This window comes from Ictidomys tridecemlineatus, chromosome 16 (assembly GCF_052094955.1).
Source record: "Ictidomys tridecemlineatus isolate mIctTri1 chromosome 16, mIctTri1.hap1, whole genome shotgun sequence".
NCBI lineage: Eukaryota > Metazoa > Chordata > Mammalia > Rodentia > Sciuridae > Ictidomys > Ictidomys tridecemlineatus.
The window spans coordinates 12922456-12945106 of record NC_135492.1 but is presented as its reverse complement, the minus strand read 5'-3'; the positions used below and the strand labels follow the sequence as shown (position 1 = coordinate 12945106).

General features: G+C 36.6%; 1 protein-coding gene across 1 annotated transcript in view; it reads left to right on the top strand.

Annotated features, from left to right (window-relative positions):
* The first annotated feature begins 7481 nt into the window (after positions 1 to 7481).
* The window catches only part of LOC144371203 (uncharacterized), a 43944-nt gene continuing 28774 nt past the window's right edge, over positions 7482 to 22651 (top strand). The window contains exons 1-2 of the mRNA XM_078033634.1: positions 7482 to 7594; positions 7738 to 7804. Of these exons, the coding sequence (XP_077889760.1) occupies positions 7482 to 7594; positions 7738 to 7804 (180 nt within the window). The remainder of the gene's footprint in view (positions 7595 to 7737; positions 7805 to 22651) is intronic.

Below are 22651 nucleotides of genomic sequence, written 5' to 3'. Positions count from 1 at the left end.
TTTCTTTAGAACTGAAACTTTATACTGAGCTTTAAAATTGGGGTGAGTGTTCCTATTTTGTTCTTTATGTTTTTCTTGAAGAAAACCTGTATTTCATATTTGAGGTAGACTGAACTTCTATGTTCACTGTAGGCTTACCATTCCTACTTTTTCAAAAATGGCACGTGGGACTTTTAGTTAGGTTTACACTATTATGTAAATCAACTTGCATTTTACCATTTCAGCAAGATTAATCTTATCAATTAACAGTTGATGCCTATTAATTTCTTTAAAAATTTTCTATAGTATTTTCTGCTTACAAGACAGATTTGTAAGTTTTTTCTATGTATTTCATGTTTGATGCTACCATAAATAGAATTTTTTAATAATTTTTCTTTGAATATTTATTTTTCAGGAACAAAAATTGTATTCATATATTGGTGCTATATCCTGCACAAATGCTGAACTTTTTCTTTAAATAATTCTTTCATAGTGACCCTAGGATTTAATTCACATAAAGCCATCTATCTGTTCTTAGAGTTAGATATAGTTTGATAGTCTCACTTCACATTTCTAATATGGATTGTTATTGTTGTTGGGTACCAGGGATTGAACTCAGGGGCCCTTGACTTCCGAGCCACATGCCCAGCTCTATTTTGTATTTTATTTAGAATCAGGGTCTCACTGAGTTGCTCAGTGCCTTGCTTTTGCTAAGGCTGGCTTTGAACTCTCGAACCACTTGCCTCAGCCTCCCATGTCACTGGAATACAGGTGTGTGCCAACCATGCTCATCTCTGAATGGATGTTTTTATTCTGTTTATACTGATTCAATCTCTTATTAAGTCTTTTTAGACTTTCTATGTCTAAGTCAGTATTGATGGATGTTTTATAGAAATTTGTTCACATTCAGTTGATCATAATATGCTCTTAAAATTTCCTAAATTTTTTGTGGAGTCTGTTTTGATTGTCTCACTTTTATTTTTGATATTTATTAACTTGAGTACGCTCTCTCTCTCTCTTTTCTTGGTTAATTGAACAATCAATTTTGTAATTTCTTTGAACGATCAAGATTTTTTCTTAATTCTTTCTTTTCTATATTTCTTTTATTCTTGCTCTATTTTTTATCAAAATTCATCCCCAGTGCAATTTGATTACAGTTTACTTTTCTTTGTCTAGTTACTGCATAAAGTTAGGTTTTGGTTTGGGAGGTTTTTCTTATATAATGTAGGCTTTTGTGGTTATGAATTTTCTCCTGAGGGCTACTTTAGCTGCACCTCATAAATTCAGACATGTTTGCTTTCATTTTAATCCACCTAAACTATTTTCTATTTTTTTCTTCCTAAAGAGTACACTGTCTAATTGCTACATGTTTGCAAACTTTTAATTTTTTTTAACTTAATTTCATTGTAGTTACAAAAGATCATTGTCCTGATTTGAGTGCTTTTAAATTTATTGATATTTTTATGGCTTTAAAATGGCAAGTTCTGTACAATGTTTCCTACACAGTGGAGAAAAATATGTATTCTACTCTTTGGGGCAGAATATTCTGTATAGTCCTGTAGACCTAGTGTAGTTATATTGTTGTTCAAGCCAGTTTGTGTTACATGGATTTTTTTGCTAGTCATTTCATTCTTTCTTGAAAGTGGGATATCACAAATTATCTACCAATTTTTGTAGATTTTTTTCCCTTTAATCCTGATAGTTTGCAATTCACATATTTTGGAACACTGTTTTTAGACATGTGTATATTTATAACTTAGTTTGTGAGATTGCCCACTTTATTGATATATATTATATATCTTAATTTTTATCACAAATATGCATATATTTAATATATAATTTAATCTATGTTATTACAAGTATATATCATGTTCTTGCCTCTATTTAACAATTTCTGTTACAGATAATTTTGTCTCACATGTGCAGAGCCCTCCAGCTGTTTTCTTTTTTGTTTTTGTTTGCTTATTTTTTTCTTGTACTGGTGGTTTTACCCAGGAGCACTTTACAACTGAAACCTGTCCCCAGCCATATTTATACTTTATTTTGCGGCAGGGCTCAACTAAGTTGCAGGGAGTCACCCGTGAATTATTGGGGGTCTTCTCTCATTATGGGGCCATGGAGATTTAGGTTTTACCTTGGGAAATATCAGCAGCAACCCCAAGCAAAATAGATTGCCCAAAGCACATGGCATCTAAAAGTTTCTAGGTGATATTTATTGGGTGTGACCAAGTTTAAAATTAGCCACTGCAGATTTCAGTCCTCTGTTTCAGATTGCCCAGGGAGATTCTTCTGTACTTTCTCATCAACTTATGGCAGAAAAAAGAATTACCATACTAAAGGTTGAGTCTGCCATGGAGACTGCACAGCTTACTAGAATTAATCCACAAGAGCCTGTATATTGTCTAACATTTCCCAATGTTCATACTCCTACAGGAGCAATATGGCAATAATTGGGAATTATTGAGTGGCCTTGCCTACCTCATTCTCCTCAAAAGTCATCAACTCATTTCCATGGCTTTATTACTCAGTTATTAAAGGAATGACATGAGTTTTGATGATAGTTGGGTCATAGCCTAATATTATTGTGTCTTTTTATACTCAAGAGCATGATTGGCTTTGGCAGTCTTCTAATAATTGGCAGATAGCTTTTGCTAATTTCCCTGGTCAAATGAAAAGCCATTACCTTCATGATAAAATTATTTAGTTTGCTTTGTGACTACATTTATTTTCCCCAAAATTGTATGGCTTAACCAATAGTTGGAGTACTAACAATATTTTCTGATGGATCAAGTTCAGGAAAAGTAGGTTTCTATAGCCATGATCATACAGAGATAATACAGACATCTTATACTTCTGCACAATGAGCAGAACTTCAAGCTCTCATTTGTGCTTTAATTCATTTTGCAAATGAGCCAATCAATCAATGTTTATTCAGATATTTTACATGCAGTTTGTGTTACAAAAAATATTGAAACATCAACTACTGGGAACACATCATTGCAAGAGTTATTTAATTTGTTTCAGACCTTACAAAAGACAATTCAAATGTTTCACTATCCATGTTTCATTAGCCATATAAGTAGGGCACATTCTAATCTTCCAAGTCCTTTAGCATCAGGTAATGATAAGATTGAATAACTTGTTGCTGTTTGTGAATAAATATCTTTATATGATTTTGCACAAGCCTCACATTGTTTACATCATCAGAATACTTTTTCTTTACATAAAAATTTAATATTCCTGGGGATAAACTTGTCAAATAGTTCATCAAATCTCACAATGTTTTAAACATATTTTATCTTTAAAAACTTTAGTTAATCCCATGGTTTATTACCAAATCAGTTTTGGCAAATGAATGTAACTCACATCCCTCAATTTGGCAAACAATATTAAGTTCATGTTATTGTTGATACTTACTCTAGATTTACTTTTGCCACTGCCTGTGTAAAATAAAATACTCAGCATGTTATTTCTCACTGTCTAGCTACTTTTGTAGCATTAGAATGTCTTTTACAGTTTGAAATTGATAATACACTAGCTTATACCAATTTTTCTTTTCACAGTTTTGCCGTCAATTTTGTATTGATCATGAAACAGATATTCCATAGAAGCATCAAGGTCAAGCCATTGTAGAATTAGCTCATTTATCTATTCAGTTACAATTATAAAAAAATGTGGGGAATAAGGCTTTAAAAAATAACTTTATCATGTTTTGTTTTATTTTTTTTATTGTGACTCTGAAAGTCACACTGCAGCTGAAAAACACATTTTTCCACTGCAGCAGGTCCCTTGAGCCATGTTTGGTGGAAGGATTTACAAACATAACAACAGAAAGAATAAGATCCAGTGATAATTTGGGGTAGAGGTCATGCTAGTGTTTTCCCAGAAGGTTTCTCTCATCTTATTGGGGTACCTGAATGTGCTATCAGACATGGAAGACCCAGAATCGAGGTTCAAATGACTGAAGATTGATCCAGAGATGTCAGCCCTTGTGGGAGGCCAATCTTACGGGTGACTGAGTTACACTCCCCAGCTGGGTGCTGAGGCGCTCAGTCACAGAAATGGGTGTGTCTTGCTACAGCCCCATGGGTGAAGCTATGCTCACCTGTTCCTTTGTAATATAACCCCTTGCCCTGTTTAGGATAGAATCTTCTAGGGTAGTGCCTTGTGTGTGTCCCCTCCTCTTACTGTGCCCTTGGGTGTGGCCTACCCAGGTGTCAGTCAACCTGCTGACAGTGGACATCATGAAGATAGACTCAGCCCCCTGAAACCTGACCCTTGCCTCATTTTAATAGCTTCTCCTCAATAAAAGGGGTCAGCCCGTGCTCTCTCTCTCTCTCTCTTTCTCTCTCTCTCTCTCTCTCTCTCTCTCTCTCTCTCTCTCTCCAGACCCTTAAGGTAAGAGGAGCTGTCACAGCAACCCCAAAGAAAAAGGTATTTGTTTCTCTTGTGTGGTTATTTCATGAAGCCCAGTTAGCCCAGTTTAACTAGAGTGACCCCTGAGCCTTTTAGTCAGGAGAACAGAAACCTGGCACTCACCCATTGTTGGTGGGACTGCAGATTGATGCAACCACTCTGGAAAGCAGTATGGAGATTCCTTAGAAAACTTGAAATGGAAGCACCATTTGACCCAGCTATGCCACTTCTCGATTTATATCCAAAGGACTTAAAGATCAGCACACTACAGTGACTCAGCCACAAAAATGTTTCTAGCAACTCAATTCACAATAGCTCAACTATGCAATCAGCCTAGTTGCCCTTCAACAGATGAATGGATAAAGAAAATGCAATACACACACACACACACACACACACACACAGGGAGGTTGAGGAGAGAAAAAATAAAAGTCTATTGGATTAGATAAAGGGAAATTATGGGAAGGGAGGGGAATTGTATAGGAAAGAGAGTAAACTAAATGGGACACATTTTTTATGTTCATATATAACTACAGACCAGGGTAACTCCACATTATGTACAACTAAAAGACTGGGATCCTAATCAGAATAAGTTATACTCCTTGTATGTATAATGTATCCAAATATACTCTAGTGTCATGGAACACACAGAAATGCGAATACTGAAATTACTCGAAAAACAAGAGGGAATTTTGGTGATCTTGAGAGAGGGAAGATGTCTTAGAATCATACTGAATGTTCAATCAGAAACCACTTTTAAAAATTTTTTATTTTTTATTTTATTTTCTCGGTATGGAGGATTGAACCTATGGGCACTTAACTACTGATCCACATGCCCAGCTTTTCTTTATATTTTATTTAGAGACAGGGTCTCACATTGAGTTGTTTCATGTCTTACTAAGTTGCCAAGGCTGGTTTGAAACTCACAGTCCTCATGCACCAGCCTCCTGAGCTGCTGGTGTGACAGGCATTAACCACTACACCAGCAAGAACAGAAAATCTGATAAAGAGTACCTCATCTAATTGATAAGAATTTTCTCTTCAAACACCATAAAGAATGTGAAAACAGTCTCTAGACTGAAGCATTCCAAAATCTATGCATACATCAATATAACAAGATTTTACTAATAAATGTTTTCCAAAGGTTATTGATATGCTCTGTGCAAATACCCCCATCTCTGAAATACGGGATCTTTGAGTAGGTCTCCACTTGCTGCTCAGGTGACACAATCTGAAGCTAACAGGGACCCTAAGAACTCTGCAGCTGTGTGTTCCTGCACGAGCCTTACAGGGGCGCCCTTCCCACACATTCCATCCTTCTCCTGAAGAATTTTTTAATTGGAGGAGGAATGATGGGAATATGATTTTTTCACAAGTTCATTCTACCTAACTATATTGCCCCTTGGCCTTAGGCAATATTGTTAGGTAGAATGAACTTGCGCCAGTGAGCAGGATGTGAAAGACTTCACAAAGCCCAACTTAACAGTAGAGAAAAAAACTGTACTTAATTTCCAAGAGGGGGATAGACATAACAGGCAATATTGGCCCCAAGTGGCAATTTTTTATGGTTTATATGCAGGGTTAAGGGACCCAGCTGAGCAAGGTTTTCGTTTCTTTCTGGTTGGACTATCAGTTGAAACCCAGGATGCAGAGAGTGCTGGGTCAGCTCCTGTGGGTATGTTGCTTCCAAAGACTTGTGGCTTTTCTTGAAAGTCTTTACATGGAAAGAATACACTGGAGGGGGACTTCCTCCTGACAAAGTGAGGTCAGTCTTTGCAATAAAGTAACATGCGTCCAGGGGGCAAGTGAGTGTGAGCTCACAGACAAGTTATAAGACCACAGATGCCTGAAGCTTAAATCCTACAGATAATACTAAATCCTAGATACAATTTCCCCTATGATTACCCATTCTACAAAACCTCAAAGTCCTTGTCAGCATCTGAAGACAGGGTAAAGACAAGGTTTCCTTGTCTTCCTGGTGTAGCTGCACTGGTCAAAATTTCTTTCCTGCTTTGCATCATAACCTTTTCTTTTTGGTTTTGGGTGAACACCTGACCAGGCCTGTGGGGTAACCAGAGTCACATCTCTGCAGGAGACTTCCTAACAGTCGAAGTAGAACATCTACACTAAGCAAAAAGCACCCATTTTATTTTCACAGCACATTGCTAACCTAGAGAATTGCCCTCCTTCCTCCCCCACCCTTTCTGCTGGGGAGGGAGCCTTGGGCATCAGAGCCAACCCCAGTTGCTTCCTTTTGTAGATCAGGAGCCTCCTCAAAGCAACAGAAACCAGGAGGTGAGGAGAATTACTAAATAATTTTCAAATTGTTTTCATTTTTAAGTATTATATATGGGTCATATATATGATATCTTTAAAAAGTATTTCAAAAATTTGGAGACTGTGTTTTTCTAAGTCACTTGAGGTCGCATCAGCTGGGGAAAATATATATATATATATTATATAATATATATAATATATTGTAGATAATATTATGACTAGATGTACTTAGTGTGAGAAATATATATATATTATATATAGAAATATATATTTTATATATAAAAATATATATTTTTATATATATAAAATATATTATATAAAATATCCATTTTATATATAGAATATATTATATAAAATACGTATTTTATATATAAAAATATATAATATATTCTATATATTTTATAAAAAATATATGATATATATTTTATATATACCAAAAATATATAAAATATATATTATATATAATAAAATATCATTCTTTCTTTTTTCAGGTACTGGGGAATAAACCAAATGGGGCTTGATCCCGTCCTCTGAGCTCCATCTCCACCTTTTCATTTTATTTGAAGACAGGGTATCACTGTTTGCAGATGCAGACCTGACCTTAGGCTCCTCCAGCCTCAGCCTCCTGGAGAAGCTGTGCTTTGTTTTTGTGTTGAGGGCCTCGCCATACTCAGAAAGCACTCTATGGCTGAAGCCTAGCTCAGCGCCAGGTGTCACCTCTGTCCCAGAGGCTAAGCCAAGGCTTCTCAACTGGATTAGCTCCCAGCACAGCCAGGAAGGTCCTCCTGAAAAGGGCTCGGGCCAACAATATGTCACTCTACCCAAATTCAGCCAGTGATTGGATGCTGTTAGCTGTCAGTCACGATCCAGAGGCGGACCTGGAGGCCATCTATCTGGGTCGTTGGGGGAAACTGTCTAATCAGTGCGCAGAGGGAGGACAAGGGCGGGCTTCCGCAAGCTCTAGGGCTTTTCTTCCTCACCGACTGGGTTAATCCTGCTCCAGGCCCCGTGTTCTGTGCTCCAGGTACCCAAGTGACTGCGCTGCGGTGTTCTTGGGGATCTTAGGTGCACGGAGGATTCTCCAGATTACGCCAGGTCACCAGAGAAGCCAAAAATGGTGAGTTCGCTGAAGGTAGGTGGTCAGCACCTTCCTTGGGGCCCGGCGGGCAGGCGAGCTTCTGAGTGGCACGCGCAGTCGCTGGTGTCGGGTGGCCCTGGGCCCTGTCCCCTGGTTCCCTGGGTTTGGAAAGGAGGCTCAGGTCCCAGATGTCCCCTTTGCTCCCTACCTGTGACCCGCACTCACTTTTCCCAACGTGTAGGAAGCAGGACCATAAGTGCACCTTCCTTCTCCCAGTGGAGCTCCACCCAGTGGACGTCCTCTAAATTGCAGGCGCCACCTGCCTTCTAAAAGGCCACCTTCCCTCTACCTCACAGCTCAGCCAGACATTCCTTCTTCCCACTCGTTTCAAATAGACACCGTCTGCTAATTGTCATTATCGCTTAGAGAAATATTAGAAAGAATCAATCAATCTTTTTCCCCCCTCCCTCCTTCCTCCCTTCCTCTTTTCCCTTTGTGTTGGAATCTGGGCTGGCCTCCAATTTGTGATCCTCCTGCTTTCGCCTCCCACTTAACTGGGGTTACAGGCTTGTGCCAATGTTCCTGGCAAGAAGAACACTTTTGAAAGCATTTGTTTTCTATTTGTGAATATTATCTTTGAGGGGAAAGAATGATCACTTAACACTTCCTTGTGTTTGGTCAAAATAACTGTTTTAAAGGGAATAAGGGGTATAGATTGTATAGATCCCAGGGATATGGAAACCTGGGCTACATCAATAAAGTATAACTGCTCCCTTTTCTGAGAGTCCATGATGTAGAGTCGAGTCACACCAGTCCTGTAGTTAGGTAAGCACCAGGGTAATAATGATGTAGGGACAAAGGAGGCAAGGCACTGAAGATAGTTGTAAACAGGTTTATCTGACTGCAGCCAGTCTCAGAGGGCAATGCTTTTGCTGTAATCAATCCATCCGTCCCCTGAACCTCGAGTTCAAATGGTTTCAGAATTTTATAACCAGCATGTAAGGGCAGGGGATCAGAAGTTCATATTGTAATACCGGGACCCCAAAATAACTCTCAGAGCACACAGTCTCATTCTAGTTAAGCCTTTATTGCTGGCCAGTGGCAGACACTCTGCTCTCGAAAGAATGAGATGCTCAGAGTGCTGCCCCTGCCTTCAGTTGGCTCTATATTTAAGCACAAAAACCACAAAAGAAAAGTTTGGGGGTCCAGGCAATGTAAGAAAGCCTGAAAGTTATAGTCAGTTAGTCTCCAGTAGGCCCCATAGATCATTCTGTGTTCTTGGGGAATTTTCTTGAACAAAAGAATAAAAACTGCCCCAGTCATGAGCTTTTTGAGTGTCATGGCTGAGTTCACAAAGTGGAGTCATCATAGTCAAGTTGTCACATCACACACATAAAAGCAGGTTTTTATTTCTCTGTTCTGGCCAAGTTAACCCTTCAAGAACAGCACCTGAGAAGGGGAGAGCTTCTTCTCCCCTTTTCTTCCTCCCCTACCAGCTGTTACCATGGAGCCCAGTTGGTGACTTGTTTGTGAAGCCCAGATCAAGGCCAGAGGCCTTGTTTGCAAATTTCTACAAACTATTATTCTGGATACAAGTTTGTAAAAAACTAGTAAGGGGGAGTCCAGCACTTGGAGTGCTGATTTCTTTTCTTTATTTTTTTTTTTTAATTTTTGTTTTAGAGAGAGAGAGAATTTTTTTAATATTTATTTCTTAATTCTTGGCAGACACAACATCTTTTTTTGTATGTGGTGCTGAGGATCGAACCCGGGCCGCACGCATGCCAGGCGAGCGCACTACCGCTTGAGCCACATCCCCAGCCCAGGAGTGCTGATTTCTTCCAGACTAGCAGCCCAGTAAAGTAGGGCAACACAAAAATTGGAAGTTTATCTACACTGAACTTTTTTGTGGACAGTCTTTTGTTGACAGTCCTAAAATTAGCCATGGTGCAGATTTCTGGAGAAACCAAGTTAATTTATTTTTTTTTGTGTGAAAAAATTGGATGCCACTACAATAATGTCTGATTCTTTTACTGTCCTTTATCCCCAGCTCTTTTCAGTATGATTTTCAGAAAGGATCTGTCTATGGTGTCCAGCCCTGGCTGAAAGTTGTGATCCTCCTGCCTCAGCTTCCCAATCTGTTGGGTTCATTTTAATTATCATACTAAGGAACATGGATTCAAGTTACCATGAATGATGTGTGTGACCCTCCCTGTAAAAGATTACATCACTTCTTTTGTTTCTTTCTTTCTTCTTTATTTTCTTTCTTTCATTCATTTTTTTTCTTTCTTTTTTCCCCCTTTTTAATATACCAGGGATTGAACCAAGGGGAACTTAAACACTCAGCCACATTCCAAGTTCTTTTTATATTGTATTTTCAGACATGATATCACTAAGTTCCTGATGGTCTCACTAAGTTGCTGAGTCTGGCTTTGAATTTAGCAATCCTCCTATCTTAGCCTCTCAAGCTGCTGGGATTATAGTTGTGTGCCACTGTGCCTGGCCTCCATGAACTTTTATAAAAGAAACTGTGTATCACTGCATTAACAAATTGCCTTGGTAGGAACATCAGATTGGTGGGGTACAGAAAAAACAAGGAAAATTTCTTCTGTATGTCTGTTACTGCATTCTGAGCTTTGGTAGATTTTGGAGACGTCTCGTAAGGTCAGTGATATATTCTGAGAAGTTTTGAGATTGTGGTCTGATATAGAAATTAAGATGATGTGCTATTAAAGGGCTTAAGATAGCCCAAGATAATGTTTGCTCTCCATACAGAACTCTGCCTTTCCACCCTCATGGTGGTCTAGTTAGCCAAAGTCAAGTACTCTGAAGGTTCTTTGATGTAGATGCAACTGTATAGAGAACTTGATTTCACAACTGTAGAAATCTTGTGCTTTTTCTTTTATCTTCCTTAGGTGTAGGCACCATGTCAGATTTCTTGGGCAGAGGTTCCCTTTGGACACCTCCCAGAGTCCCATGTCCTCAGCCACTATCCTCTCCTGGAGCTGCCACAGTGTGCCCACAGCTGCCCTGTTCCTTCCAGGGTGAACAGAATTTCAGGCCCTGGGTCAGCTGCTCCCAGATGACAGCCTAAGGTGTGGGGTGCAGCCTCTCAGGGAAGCTGCTTGGGGCCTTGGGCTGAGGAATCTTCTGGAAAAGGCCCCATCTAAACAGCTACTTCCTTGGGACCTTGTTTTCCCCAAGCTCTGTTCCTATTTCTTGGAGACATCCAGACAGTCAGCCTGTGGATGCTGGTTCTGAGGGGCCAGGTCAGCAGTGACTCCTGCCCTTTTAGTCTCTCACAGTGTGAAGGAGCAAAACCTCTCCCAGAGCATAAGGACCACCCACCCCAGTGCAGAGCTGTGCAGACCTGAAAAGCCTCATAGACTGGAGTCATGGTCCAGGTGCCTGGGAGGGTGATCCTGGATGCTTTTCATGAGCAAGACCAGGAGGAAGCATGTCCCAGCTGTCAGGGACATTCCCTGCCCCTTGAACCTGACACATCTGTGCTCCCTCAGCACCAAAGCTTTCTGTGTATCACTTTGAAATGATGTGCTCACTTATCTGAGGCCCAGGTTTATTTATTCAGAATCAAATGGGATGGACTATTATTAAAGAGGCAAGAGAGAGGTGGATTAAAATCCACCTTTTTTTTGGTTGTTGTTAAAAATCCCAGCTTACAGCCAGGTACAGTAATTCACACCTGTGATCCTTCCTGCTCCAGAGGCTGAGACAGGAGTGTTGCAAATTTGAGGACAGCCTTAGCAAATTAGCAAGGCCTTATGCGACCTGGTGAGACTGCATCTCAAAATAAAATATAAAAATGACTGTGGATGTGGCTTAGTAGTAAAATATCTCTGGGTTTAATCTTGGTGCATCAAACAAAAAAGAAAAAAGAAAAAAAGAAAAAGAAAACATCTAATTATCTAATTTACTTTTTTCTACCCCTGAGTATGTGTAGAAAGTTTGTAAGATTCAGATTTCTTTTCAGTGGTTTCAAATTGAAATCCTACCCTCGATTCCAAAATACCACGTAAGATACAGAGAAACTCTGTCTTGCATTATTGCTGCAGAATTTGAGTCCAATTCTACAAAAATAATTTTGGACAAATTTATGAATGTGATTTCATGAAAACTAGTATCTGTCCTTCACAAGGTGATGAATTTGACAAAGGACGATAGTTTTTCAGTGTTGTTGTCTGAACTTGGCAGGTTCAAGTGAACTGTGTGGTTTTTTGGTATCAGGAATTGAACCAAGAGGTGCTTAACCATCAGCCCCTTTTAGATTCTTTGTTTTAAGACAGAGTCTTGCTACATCATCTAGGGCCGCTGGGGTTACAGGTGTGAACCAGCACACCCGTCTTCATTGTAATTTTTAAGGACAACTTTGGCAATGCCTTGAATACCTAACTGTAATCATTTAATCACTGAATATCAGTGAAAGAGTAAATGACACCTGTTTTCTGCAATATGAGATCCATGTGTTTCAATAAGGGTGCTGATCTTCTCACCATGTCACCTAATTCCTGTTCCCTCCCAACTGCCTCCTCGTACGGCCACCCCTTTGGAAGCTAGCCTTTTAGCTTATGAAACTTGAGAGTAACATAAATGCTCTTTCTATTCTCTCTGTCCTGTACAACATAAATGTTCTTTCTATTCTCTCTGTCCTGTTACTTGGTCTTAGATACAGTTTACTGTTTTCAATTTTTTGAAGAGTATTTTTTGTTGTTGCTGTAGTTGGACACAATACCTATTTATTTATTTTTATGTGGTGCTGAGGATCAAACCTAGGGTCTCTCATGTGCTAGGCAAGCACTCTACTGCTGTGCCAGAATCCCAACCCTCCTATTTCCATTTTTAGATATAGTTTTTCTTAAGTTTACCTCTAAAATACAGTAAACCATGCCCTAAATTTCACAGAATTTTCTGAAAAGCTCAGTGTTCTTTAGAGAGTTTAGAACATATGAACATTCAATCTTTGTGAGAAAGTGTGGTGTCTTTCTACTGATTTTATTGTGTTTTTATGCCTCTAATTGTGTACCTTTTGTTTCATAATCATTTTTATCTTTCTTTACATGTATTTTATCAAGCTACTCTCAAGCCCAAGAGAATTAGTATTGTAGACCGTTGTTTATTTATTTGCTTTCTTATTGATTGCTGAAAATTGATGCCATGGACTTGCTCATGCTTAGTTATCTTCCAGAAATAAATTTCAATTTGTGAGCAATGTTCTGGAGGTGGGCAGGTGTTTTACTGGGGAATAAACCTACAGTCACTCAACCACTGAGAATATTCTCAGCCCTTCTTATTTATTTATGTTTTCTTTTTCTTTTTTTAATAATATTTTGTTTATTTGTAGATGGAAAGAATACCTTTATTTTATTTATTTTTCTGTGGTCCTGAGGATCATACCCAGTGCCTCACACATGTTAGCAAGTGGTCTGCAACTCAGCTACAGTCCCAGACCTCCTTTTTATTTTTGATGAAGACCAGTCTTACTAAATTTCTGAGTGTCTTGCTATGTTGCTGAGACAAGCCTCAAACTTATGCCATTTCCCTGCCTTGACCTCTCTAGTGGCTGAAATTTCAGGTGCACACCACTACACCAGCAGTTGGAGTGAGTTTTGAAGAGTTATCATCCAATTTCTTTCCAGATGAAAATAGTATTGAAAATCAGTTTTCTTGCTTTTGTTCATACTTTTGAAATTTGTAACTATGACTCTTCCTCTTTGCTTTTTTTTGCATTATTATGAAAAATGTATTTAGCATATCATATTGTTTCTTATGTATACATTTTTTTAAATTTTTTTTAATATTTATTTTTTAGTTCTCAGCTGACACAACATCTTTGTTGGTATGTGGTGCTGAGGATCGAACCAGGGCTGCACGCATGCCAGGCGAGTGCGCTATCGCTTGAGCCACATCCCCAGCCCCTCTTATGTATACATTTTTAAAACTTCATGGCTTGGTAGTTTATTTACTTCTTTATTAGATAAACTTTGTTTTTTTGAGCAATTTTAGGCTTACATAGTTTATTAGTCAGTGTTGTCTAGAGGAAGTGTATCAAGAGGAAGTATGATTATTAAAGAGGATCCATTAGATTGGCCTAATTGACCCGAAGGTGGATGTCCAGAGTCTCCATCTGCAGCCTGGAGAGCTTGAGAAGTGGTAGCTGCCGAGTTGCAGAGGCTGAAGCCTCAGAACAAGGGGGATCAATGGTGCTGCCTTAGTCCAGACCAAAGATTCTGGAAACTCACTAGAGAATCACTGGCAGAGTCCACTTTGGGAGAGTGAAGAATTTTGTTCCACCTAAGACACCATCCTATTGGATGGTGCTGCCTAGCTTAAGAAGGTTCTCCAGTTTGGCTCACTATCCCATATACCCATCATTTGTAGACACACCCTCATGGACACACCCAGAAGCTCATTAATCATCAGCATCCTTTAATCCAATCAAGGTGACAGTTAAATGTGCCATTACACATAGTATAAAATACCCCTTCTCTCCAGCTGATAGTCTTCACTGTTTTCAACATATTGCATTGGTGTAGGGTGTTTGTTAGTTACTAAACCAGTGTTGAACATTTGATAAAGAGAAAGGATGAAGCAACATTTAGAATAAGCCAAAGTTCATCCTTTACTTTAGGGTTCCTCTTACTTGTGATGTGATTGTGTGTGTCACGTCGTATACAAGATAATGTCATACAGAAGAGTTTCACTGCTCTTCTCCCTAAGTCTCTGGCACCCATCAGTTCTGCTAGTGCATCTATAATGTTGTCTTTTTCAGAATGTTCTTGACTTGGAATCTTGCTGCACTTGGCCATTTCAAACTGGCTTCTCTCACTTACCAGTCTGCCTTTAAGGGTGCTGTATCTTTCCAGGCTGCAGAGCTCATTTTCTGGGTGATGCTCTTTGGTGTGGTTAAACTTCAGCTTGTCCATTCAGTATTGAAAGGTGCATCTTCCGTGCATCTAGCTTTGGGCAGTTCTGGACATGGCTGCTGTAGTCACTTCAGTGAGGGTTCCTGTGCCCATAATTTTCACATCATTTGCATAGACATTTGGAGTGTGATTACTTAATTGTACATTTTTTTGCATTTATGATTAAATTTTGCATTTATGATTATGAGCATCATTCATAGTTTTCTTTTCTATTTAATACTTTTCTTTATTTAATTTGGATAATATGGTAACTTATGCCTCAGGAAGACTTAGGAGGTGTTAACTGAGCTTCTATGTTATGGAAACAAAGTAGAAAATTGGTGACAGTTCTTATGTGTCTCATGGAAGCCTGTTTGAGATGTCAGAGCCTTGCCTTGCCTTTTTGGGAAGTAATTAGTTATTGAGTCTATTTTTCTCAGCAGCCATGGACTCAACTATTTTGTGTATTTCCCCTTGTGTGTGAGTTGTAGGAGATTGTCTCTCTCAAAGAAATGGTCCAGTTTCTGCAAGTTGTCTTATTTGTGTCAAGCATGTTTTTGATAATCTTGAAGTCCCAAAGCATTGTTGACGATGACAGTTTTAAATCTGTTAGTAGGTTTTCAGTCTTCATTGTTTTTTTTCTTTAATATCATTGTATATTTTACACTTTTTATTTCTTTTATTTTATGTGGCAGTGAGGATTGAACCCAGTTTCTCCCAAGCACTAGGCAAGCAGTCTTCCACTGAGCCACAACCCCAGTCCCTGTCCTCTGTATTCTTAGCCTTTTGTCAGTTAATCAGTGATGCTGATGTTCATGAAGAACTTGACTTTACAGACTGTGGGTTTCCTGATTGTGGTTTCATCAACATCTTCTCTGTTACCTACTGTTGAGAGCCACAGCTGAAGGGGCCCCAGCAAACTTTCAGACTGCCAGCTGATGATTGGCTCACAGCGGCCTCAGCAACTTCTAGGTGATTGGCTCCTCTGCGGTGATGCTTATTGGGCTGTTTCCCCGCCCTTTCAGACTTTGGAGCTGCTCATTAGGGGACTTTTTTAGCTCCGCCCATGCAACCCAGCCAATCTGCCTCAAGAGCAGAAGGAGTGGGGGAGGTTGAGAGGCTTGTGGGAAGCAGGTGGTGGCAGTTGGGCTCTGAAGGTTTTTTCTGAGAAGCTTTTTTGTTTGGCTTGTGTGTCTATGTATTCAAATTTCCATCATGATAATGTGATCAGAATTAAGTAGGAATTAAGAGAACATTGAACAAAGTTGCTATAAAACATGATTGAAACTTTCCTGCCTTTTCTGAATATAAGAAACAAGTTGATAAAGCAACGTTAAATTTCTGAATAGTATGTAAGTTTATTTGTGATTTATTTTTCAGTACTAGTTTTCAGGGCTGAGGATATGGCTTAGTTGGTAGAGTGCTTGCCTTGCATGCATAAGGCCCTGGGTTCTATCCCTAGCACACACAAGGGGGAGAGAGAGAGAGAGAGAGAGAGAGAGAAAGAAAGACCTGTTTATTTGTGATGTAACTTATTGGTGTTCTTTGCTAAACCATTCTCTTTATGTTAGATACTCGCATGTTCTCTTTGCTTTTAGTTACTTCTGATAACTTCTGCCTTAACTATTATTTTCTTATGAACCTAATAGGGATACATTTTTTTTATTTGGAACTAAAAAAAACTGATTTTCACAAAAGGAGGTTTTGTACTGTTATATATATATTCTGATCATTCTAGTTTTATATTTTGGATTTTGACTGTTTTATTTTCAGCTTTTTAACCTACTCAATTAACTTGATCAATTAGTTGGCTAGTTTTCTATCATTTGTTTCATCAAGTGAATGTAGTTTGATCAATTTTATGGTCCCATTCTCTATTTTTCTACCTCATTGATATTGGTTTCTTCAGTTTCCCATCAATGTCTCTGATTGATGGTGGGAATAACTAGAAACTAAACTCAGGGCTACTGGAGTACTGAGCCTCATACCCAGACCTTTTTTTTATATTTGATTCAGTGGCAGGGCCTCACAGATTTGTTTAGTGCCTTGTTGCTGAGGATAGCTTTGAAGTTGAAATCCTCCAACCTCAGTCTCCAGAGCTACTGGGATTCTATGCTTAAGCCACCTTACCCAGCTAGATCTTGCACGTTTTAATTCGATATCATTTTAAACTAACAAATACAACTATGTTGCACTTACAGAAATATATTTCCATTCATTATGCAAATATTATTGTGGGAGCAATTCCTTTTGGAGGAGGCAATGTTTCTCTATAATTTTTCTGTTGTACTTATTAAATTAAATATATATCATGTTAATGTTATGTTATTGACAGTGTTTTACAACATTTAATATTTTTGTAGCTATGTAGTAACTAAAAATTAATAAGCTCATATTTCTTCAATCTTATATGACCGCAATGTAGCTAGTTTCAGACACACTTTTTACTGTTTGTACTCAAATTTGTCATCTCATGATGAGTAGGCCAATGACAAATGTTAGTTTCATTCAAAAATAAATATAAAATTGTATTTATTCAGGTTATCATCATATCAGATAAGCTTATAAAGAAAGTAGTAGTGTGACTACTTCATAGGTGATTGTGAGTTGTTTTAGTAATTAATATGTTACCACAATGTGTCCATTAGTAACAGCTCATAATTTATTCAGTGTACATTAATTAATTATGACATTTTGAGAGACCTTTAGCATGACAGCATGAAGATATTCATGAAAGTTTAGCCCAGCAGAACTAATGAACAAGAAAAAAAGTTCCAACTATTTATAATTGCTGGTCCAGAAAAGTAGCTCAAGAAAATAGACAAGTAAAGGTACAAACAAAAGTATAAAAGGCAATAGAAATACACATTTTCTACTTTCTTAATGGATATTGAAAGCAATGTATAAAACTGCATATTTAGAATATATGTCTCTAGTTCCTCAAAAACCCTAACCTGAAAAATAAAAACAAAAACAAAAAAACCCTCTCACTATGTGGTAAGCATTCTTAGTATTCTTCTTTATATTGTTTGACACATATTTTGAGGTTTCTAAAAAAAAAACATGTAAAAAATAGAGAGTGTCTTTAGACTGAAGTGTTTAACATTTTTTTTTTTCATCACCCACACACATACATTTGGGTTGGTACAAAAATCCTTGTTTAATTCTACTAATTTGCACTTTTTTTTCAGAGTGCAACCAAAAGTTTCAGGATGTGTATCTTCTAGTCTAGCATGTACATAGTGCCACATTGGTTGTTCACCAATGAAAATCAGTCCTCAAAAGGCACTAATTAATTAATTAATTAATTAATTAATTTTTAATTTTACTGTGGAATTGACTTAAGTAAATATGTGGCTCTTAATTTTATTCTCCTTATTTTTGTTCTTCTTTGTACTGAGGATAAAATCTAGCAGTGCTTTATAATTGAGCAAAATCATCTCTGCCTAAGTTGCCCAATTAGTTTTGTACTTTCATTAGTATCAGGAATTAAACTCAGAGAAACTTTACCACTGAGTTACTTGAAAAACTTTTTTTTTTTGGTTAAATTTCTGAAGTTGCCTTTAACCTTGAGAATTACCTGCTTTTTTCTTATGAGCTTCTGGTATTACAGAAGTTCACCATCATAACAAGGAATCTTGTACTTATTTGGTTGCCCTCACCATCACAACTTACTAAAATTATAGATGTACACCATCATGCTTTGTGCTTGTTGAGCAAGTTTAAGGTACTGGGTTCAATTCTAAGTATCACATATACATAAATAAATAAAAATTAAAAGTCCATCCACAACAAGATACATACTTCACATTTGTTTTATAAATTTTATTACTAAATTAATATTTGTTAATAAAACTGGTTATTAAACCCATACTATTAAAATTAGGCTTTATGAAACTGGATAGTGAACTAAAAGTAATGTATATATCCTGGTCTCAGGAGATTATAGTTCATCAGTAATTTACAATGTATATCATGTTCCTTTGATTTGCAACTGTTAGTTATCTCCTTCAAATAGAAATTAAAGTAGAGGCTAAAAAACTTGTAGGCCATATTTGTTTTACCTAAGTGCTAATTTTGTAATTTAAAGAACTATTAGATAATTAATTCAATTTTAGTAAATTTTAGATATTAGTCATTTTAAAGGTTTTGGTGATTGACCCCATTGACACATTACCAATGAGTCACAGCCTGAGAATTTTCAATTTTAAGACATGGTCTCTCTATGTTGCATAGGACCTCAATAAGCTGTTGAAGTTGGACTCCAACTTGCAATCCTCCTGACTCAAGCTTCAACATTTCTGTGATTACAGTAGTGTTCCACTGCTCCCTAAAGTTATTAGATTTTAAGAGAGCACAATTGGAAATAGAATGACCTTGCTTAGTTGGCTTTGTATTTGTAATCCTCTGACCTCAGCCTCCAAAATTGCCAGTTTTACCAATGTATGATAAATTGTGTAATTTTTATCTTTGTGAATTACTCATATAACTTATGTGTAAATAATGTATCAGGAAACTTTATGCTCAGGATCCTATTTCTCAGGTTTCATTTTGTCTTTTAGTAAATGCCTTGTGACTCCTTTTTCATAAATCTGACTGTCCCTATGCATAGTTTTTTCTGTCTAAAAACATGGTTATTAGTTATAGATGATTTATGTTTGTTTTAATGCAGACTTGTTCTTTGCTATGTTAGAGTAATACCCATGACATATGCAAGAGCATAGGTAAGAGAGATTGCCAACACTGAACTAGAGCAAAATAAGGAATGAGGAGCCTGAGGAGCCCAGATAACTGAGGATTGTGTGAGACTGAGCACACTAATCAGCAGGGAGATCAAGTTTATATTCTACATAAAATAAATAGGCAATACAAGAAAGCATATATGTGAAGTATTAGAAAATACTAGTTAATCATGTGAAATTTTTAATCACTCAGAAAATAGCAACAACAATCAATAGAGTATTAGCAGAATGTTAATTAGAACATAATAAATGTTCACTTTTGCAATAAGAAATATATATAACATAGTTGAAAATTGGCATTAGATATCTTTTCAAAAAGAGATAAATAGACAGATATAGCAAGAAATGCCTGTAATCCCAGGACTGAGGGCTGAGGAAGGAGGATTTTAAATTAGAGGCCAGCCTAATACACTTAGAAAAACTCTCTGCCAAAAAAATCAAAAGGACTATGGATGTAGTTCAGTGGTAAATGACCCCAGGGTGCCATCTGTGTCCAAAAATACAAAACAGAGAGAATGAGAGAAAGAGAGTGAGGGGCTAAGAGAGAAACAAAGAGAGACAGAAAGAAAGAGAGAGAGAGAGAGAGAGAGAGAGAGAGAGAGAGAGAGAGAGAGAGAGAGAGACAACCAAGATTAAAAATATACATTTTACATGGGTTGTGGCAAAACAGTCAAACACCTGCCATGCTTTTGCAAGATTTTGGGTTTGAACTCCATTGGTGCATGCCCACATACAGTCACAAAAATGAATATTAATTCATATAAGAATATTAAAAACTTGACAACTTTACAATAGTGGTTGATGTATAGACCTAGTTTTCTTATATACTTATTACAAATTATAAAGTAAAAATGAAAATTATAAAAGTCACAATATATTCACATAAATGTAAGGTGGATCTCATAATGAAAACTCAGTGTTTTTTTTAACAGTACTAGGTTACATTTTTATTTCCCTATTTTACAGGCTTTAATTTTGGCTGCTTTATGAATTCCATAAATTATTTATCTTTTCATTCCTAGAAAGCACATGTGAACTTAAAATTAACTTTATAAACATTTTCAGGGTGAAATTCTTTATCATTTAGTGTATTTACATGTTTACCATCCCCAGCATTTAGTTTCAGAAACCATTTTAGATGAAAAGGAATTAGTGCCCTCTACCAGTTTTTCCTTTTTTATTTTTCACATAGCTCTAGGCAATGACTTATATGTGTTTTGGATTTCTGAATTTACTTGTGCAAAAAATTAAATATAATATTAATTGTAAATCACATTACAGTTTCTGCTTACTTTCAATTAGCTTAAGGTTTCCATGTACACATTCATTGTAACATTTATTGCTCTCATGAATCCTACTTGCTCAATATGGCTGGGAAAATAACTCAGAGGTAGAGTGCTTTTCTAGCCTGTGTGAGGTCCAGAGTTCAATTTCAAGCAACACAAATATAATATTTCTGAGTAACAGTCTACTGTGAGGATTTACATGTTTCCATTTATCTATTTACCTTGCATTGATTTTACATATTTGTTCTTATATATAGTTCAGTAATAAATATTCCTATATAAATGACAGTATCAATAAATTTCCAGTTACTTTTGGTATATTTCAGAAATAAATGCTTCTTCATCTAGTAATTCTTTATATAACCAAGAATCCATCAATGTAATTTTACTTTTGTATCTGAGAGACATGGAATTTTCAATATTCTGCATATTTACATTTTTTTGTGTTCCATGTTGTTTTAATTTAGGGTATTTTTGCAAATATTTATAATTTTGTTTACATAATATAAAACAGTTGCTTTGGATAGGCAAAAGGAACAAAAGAATAATGTCAAAAATAAACACATAGTTGTTCATTCAAAGGTATAACAAAGACATTTTAGGACTATGGTAGCAGTTCTATGTACTCTGTACTATATACCATGTACTATGAAGTCATCTAGATTTTAGGAATTATCATTGACTTAACAGCTTAAAAATTTTGGAATCTCTGGGATGTATAACTTTTTTTTTCAATGGTTTAGTCCCTTATTTTGGGTAATTATAAAAGGGTGCATTTTGGCACTGGGGTATGAAAGCCTAAAAAAGGTAATTATTTGGGCTCTGGGCTCAATCAGCCTCTCAATAAGGAGGAATGACTGCCCTCTAACCAAGGCTAAAAACTTGGAAAAGATAGTTCTTTGAAAACAAAAAGGAAAACCTTGATAATTATGTCTTCACTTTCATGGTGAGGTTATTTTTTGTACAGAAGTTTTTTCAAGTTGAATTTCTTATTTCTTATTTTTACTTTAGAAGCATAATGAAGACTCCACAGTTGAATCTGATTTATAAATATGTAATTGTTTTCTTCTTAATTTTTTATAGTTTTAATCCTTATATTCTAGTGTAAAACATGTTTTATAATAATCTCATGTAAAATCCAATAACATTAGTTTAAAACATATTTTATAATAATCTCATGTAAAATCCAATAACATTACTTAAAGCATAAACATGCATTTATATCAATCTACATTTAAGAAGAAACTACTTATTCTCCATTTAATTTTTCTGAAACAATTGTCAAAATTTAATTGACCAGAGGTATGGAGTTTACTTATAGACTTCTAGTTTTCTTCCATTGTTGTGTTGTTCAATTTTATTTGTATATATACTACCTGAATATTCAAATATTTAAAATGATTAAGGTAATAGGATATGTCAATTTCAGTAAGATATAATATGTAATGACAGAACATTTTTACTTAATTTTATGAGACATTAGCAAGAACAACTAATGAAAAAAATTGAACAAAACAACATTTTTAGTAAAAGAAAACACTTTTTTTACCTTGTATTTACCTTGTATTGAACCAGAGGCACTTCACCACTAATCTACATCCCTATACCTTCTCATATTTATTTGGAGACAGAACCCCTCAAAGTTGCTTAGAGCCTCACTAAGTTGCTGATTCTTTTAATTTATTATTTTTCTACCTCTACCTCTTGAGCCACTGGGATTTTAGATATGTGCCACCATGTTTTGTTAGTTTTTGTATTTTATAAAAATGAAATATTGTTAACTTGCATTATTGAAAAACATTCTCACTTATTAACAGAAGTGTTAATAATCAGGAAACTTTAGAATAAATGTGGCCTCTTTAGTTAATAGCTGGAACTGAATTTTTATCTGAATACCATGGATTACTCTTGTGACATGGGGGGGTTTACGTACCTCAGGTTTCTCTTAGAATTGAT